The following is a 4,357-nucleotide window of genomic DNA, read 5'->3' as shown; positions in this document are numbered from 1 at the left end:
TGCATAGTGTCCACAGGTAATCTCAAATGTTAGGATGACTTGACGGTTGTTGAGGAGGGTTGGAAGTACTTCCATCTTGGATGCGCAATCCTCTGCGCGCATCTGCTCCAGCTCGGACGATTGAATCTAACCCACATTCTGCGTGCAAGTCAAGACAGCGTCAACCAGCTGGCTGAGCGAATTGGCTCGCAATTCAGTCGTCTGCTGCAGTAGCTGCACTCTATCGTCAACGATGTCCATCTCGATACGGGCGCGCTTGGTAAATGCACCCGGCAGGGTGATCTCGGAGGACGCTGGTGTTGACCGTCGTGCTGCGGCTCGGTGCCTTTGCGCTGCTGCTGGTCGCTGTCGTTCGACTCTTTGCAAAGCGGAGCGCCAGAGGGCTGAGGCTGGTCGGAGAGCTGGCTCTCACTAGTGGTATTTGCGATGACGGTCGTGGTTTCTGTGCTGGCGCCGGCGTCGCCCGTGACTCTTCGATCGAAAGCGAAGGCGTTGTCGTCGAGAGGGTGCTTCCTCAGCTAATGGAATGCAGGAGAGGGCAGGAGCTGCACAGTTTGTGGTGAGGAATTTGCGTCATATGCAGGCGCGGGAACATCTCACGCGACTGCCTTTCATCGTCACTACCTTCAGTGGGTACCTTAAGGTACACTACAGGTAGGTGCCTGCGTCCCCAGATGAAATCTCGGTGATTCACTGCAGACCCACCACCAGTCTCGGTCAGGATCGGTGAAGGGCGGGCAGACATCGTGCACCATCTTCCCGTCAATATCTCAGTGTTCTCCGATCGCGTCCAGTCCAGCCAACCTGCCTCTGCAGTCCGTGCCAATCAAAAATATGAAAGCTCCGCCTTTCTCCTCGGGTAAGCCAATCGACGTGACCGCGCGACATCACAGGCCTCCACGGGACGCATCAACAGACCCGTGGGCGCATCGCTCGCCAGCGGAACTGGTTGGCGGATTGACCACTTGGGCACTTAGAGGAGGCGGTTACATAGAGCATCGTCAATTTGCCCCGCAGCGAGACACAGAAGATGGTTGCCCTGTCGCACAAATACTCTTTCTGTGGTGTTGCTTATCCCATTCAAACGGAACTGGGAGGGAAGCGTGCGGTTTCATCGTGGGCGATGAGTCTGGTTGGACTTCGGTGGTCTTGGCCGGAGGTACGTACTTACCTGAGCCCCTGATGAAGGGAGGGACTTGGACCCGCAGCGACAGTCGGGTCACGTTAAGGCAAGTGCCAGTGCACAACGGTCCCCCACCTTCCCTTTCCTGACGTGACACTCATGTAATCCCGGTTGCACACGAAAACGACCCTCCCTCCGTGGATACATCAATCACCATTCCAACAGCAAGGAATGCTACCTGGGCTTGCTACTCACACACTGCTTCCAAAATCGTCAAGTTTGTTCATCATCCGCACGCATGCTTCGGGCGACGTGTAATTTGCAACAGGGGACGGACGGCGACGATGGCTTATGTAATGTGGATCAAAACGTGGGGTGGGAATCACCAACCGGTAATTTGATAGTGCGCCATGCCAACCCAAATCCAGCCTCGGTGCCGTATCATCAAGGTCCGGCCCGAGCAGCAGCATGCTCTGGTACTATCTGCTAACGGTCTGCGCCGGGGTGAATGCTTTCTGACCAAACTGCTGATACCTCCCGATTTGTAGTGGTGAAATCGGGAGATATCCACTGCACTCTCACTGTACTTACAGAAGGTACCTCCCGATTTTAGCCCTGAAATCGGTAGGTATCCACAGGCTGGCGGCTACCCAGGTACTCACCCACCCACAGCGCTGTTGTGCAAGGTGCCACGGTCCCGTCCAGTCACAGCAGTGCAGCAGTGTGACAACGTCGTCGCCTTTCCTAAGGTAGGGAGGAAAAATGGTCTATCCGCGGGCGGCTCAGCTGGAGAAAAGGCTTTCCACTCGACACGCCATGGCAGCCATGGCTGGAACCTCACATTATGGGCACTTGTCTGTCCCACGACAAACCGGTCAGCCCACCTTCGTGACGTTGGTGTTTTCCGGCGTCCAGCTGTTCCATCTGCACAAACATGTCGGAGACAAAGAAAAAGAACAACGCCCACTACCACCTAACCTGTCCTCATCATGCCTACTAGGAAATTGAGGAGGAGTCGAAACCGAAGCCCTCCCTGCGATCCGTTTATTAACCAGATGCGTTTTCCTGGACCGCGAGATACTTCGGTGGTGAAGCAATACGACTAGACGAGGAATCAGATGCCGTGCAGGCACTCATTCGATGGCATAAAGGCGAAGAGTAGATCGGCCGCGTGTGGAACATCTCCACGGAGGAATCTCTTTCGGTATTTGCCACGCATTCTGCATGCTTGCACAGGCCGTAGCTGAGGGTGTCCATCATGGGTCACTCGTCGTGGCGCGAATATTCGCTCAAAAAACCTACCGCCAGTCTCTCTGTGACCAAAGTTTGCAACACAGACCAAATGGTGCTGATGACGAATACCATCGCCACAATTTGAAGCTGAGCGCCGTCATTCAAGACGCCTTCCTGATATGCAGCACCGAGCCAGCATCCGAAAGGCACCAAAAGATGTGCCGGGGGAGATGATGCAGATGATCGACAACAACACCGTGGCCTACTTGGAGCAGGAGGTGGAGACAAATTCTCCCAAAACGGTGGAGTCACCTACGACAACCGGCACCGAGCAACAGGACACCCGGCCCTGAAGCTGAGCCAAACAATTTGTCGCCTGCCCGCGACAAGAAGAATTTTTCAGCAGCTCAAAGGAATCTGAGTGACGCAAGACTGGCGGTTCTCGACGCGTTCGTACCCCTGACACAACACGATGCTACGGACACCGTCAAGACTTGCGGCAGAGTAGAAGCAGAAGTCAAGATAAGTCGTGCTCGGATACTCAGGTGCAGGTATTGGGAGAGTAGCAAGAAACTTGAAGTGCTGGCGCAGGCATTTTGAAATCCAGATCGCGTATCCCGAGCGGCCGCGAATAAAGGAAAATCTGCTAGCCGTGACCTTGGAAGTCTTGAGGGAGGCTTGCGAGCTGCAGACTTGGGACCGCCAGTGCCGGTGGAAGCGTCCTTGGCGAGTGATTGCCGTGATCGTAATCGTAGTCTCCACGCCTTGTGCAGCTGGGGTACCAATCTGGAGAGCTTGAAGTCTGATCCACATGACCAGGAACCGGCCCTCGATCTGGAGGGACAGCCCGGCCCGGTTGGTGAGAAAAGGAGGCTTGATGCTCGACGTGGGTTTCAATCACATCAGGAGGCGGAGCTTGAGGGGCCACAACGCGCCGAGTCAAGACAACAAAAGGCCTCATCGCAACAGGGGTGTTGGAAAGGCCTGTTCGGGGGGTGGAAGTGCAAAACGGCCCGCGCCGGAAGTATTGCCCACAGCTTAGGTGGGAGAGAGCACATTCCGCCAGGTCGAAGCCGGGGCTCACCGAACCATTTTAAGGGGGCTTTGTTGTGGTGGATACGTCTAGCTGGAATGTCTCAAGGCATGTATGCAAGCGTATTCTAGTGAGAGGATCATGGGCTCAAGTTGGACAGCGGGGAGTCAGACTTCTTATCGCCGGAGGGCCTAGTTGACCACTTCAACTGAACACGGCTGAAAGGGAGCAAGGCGCTAGATGAGCGGATGAGAGTACTACCCCTGGCCCTGGAGTCTGGCATACTCGACACAGCCTCCCAGACTGGGATCGCCATCGCCCACCTCGGACTTGTCACCATCATGAGATAGGATGGACTTGATGTTCACGTTACTCTCTTCGCGCTCATGCGCAAGATCGCTACCGGCAACCTCGCCCGCCTCGTTGAGTTCTTCGTTGTGAGTCACCAGTGACGGGGCTGTCTCCATGCCTTTCCATAATGTCGGCCGTTGACGCGCCATAATCATCAGCGAATGAATCTTCGGGTCGTAAAGTGGTGACGATAGTATCAGAATGGATTCGAGCCAACTTCGATCTCTCCGCACCAAAGATCGTCCTGTCCACAAGCTTGTAGCCTCTGCTACCATCCTGAATTTCCATGCAACCAGAAGCCTTGAGTTGGCCTTTCTGATGGGCCAGATGGTGTTAGGCAACGGTCAGGAGCTGCTCAATGGGCGCCAATGAGCGGCAAAGGGGCGGGAGGTGGCTGAGGGGGGCAAAATGACGTTCGACCTCCACCACCATTTGCTGCGGCAGCGGCTGCTGCTTCGCAATGAGTTGTGCCGTCTCCTCCCTCTACTTGACCCACAGAATGTGCACCTATGAAGCTACCGGCAACTTGAGATGGTGGAGCAGCTCATCATCGCCAAACAGAGCTAGCGCCATCGACCACGTTACCTGGCGAGACGGAATCCGAGTGACGAAGTCGC

General features: G+C 55.4%; 1 protein-coding gene across 1 annotated transcript; it reads right to left on the bottom strand.

Annotated features, from left to right (window-relative positions):
• Positions 1–3,646: 3,646 nt before the first annotated feature.
• Positions 3,647–3,866, bottom strand: COL26b_014110 (uncharacterized protein; the record flags this gene model as incomplete). The annotated part of the gene is given in 2 exon segments (XM_053186690.1): positions 3,647–3,819; positions 3,836–3,866. 2 exon segments carry the CDS (start codon positions 3,864–3,866, stop codon positions 3,647–3,649), a joined length of 204 nt encoding a protein of 67 aa, XP_053029360.1.
• Between the last annotated feature and the right edge of the window lie 491 nt (positions 3,867–4,357).

This window comes from Colletotrichum chrysophilum, assembly GCF_026319265.1.
Source record: "Colletotrichum chrysophilum strain AFK26 chromosome Unknown scaffold_295, whole genome shotgun sequence".
NCBI classification, from domain to species: domain Eukaryota; kingdom Fungi; phylum Ascomycota; class Sordariomycetes; order Glomerellales; family Glomerellaceae; genus Colletotrichum; species Colletotrichum chrysophilum.
The sequence above is the reverse complement of the archived record's forward strand: the minus strand, read 5'-3'. Positions and strand labels throughout refer to the sequence as shown.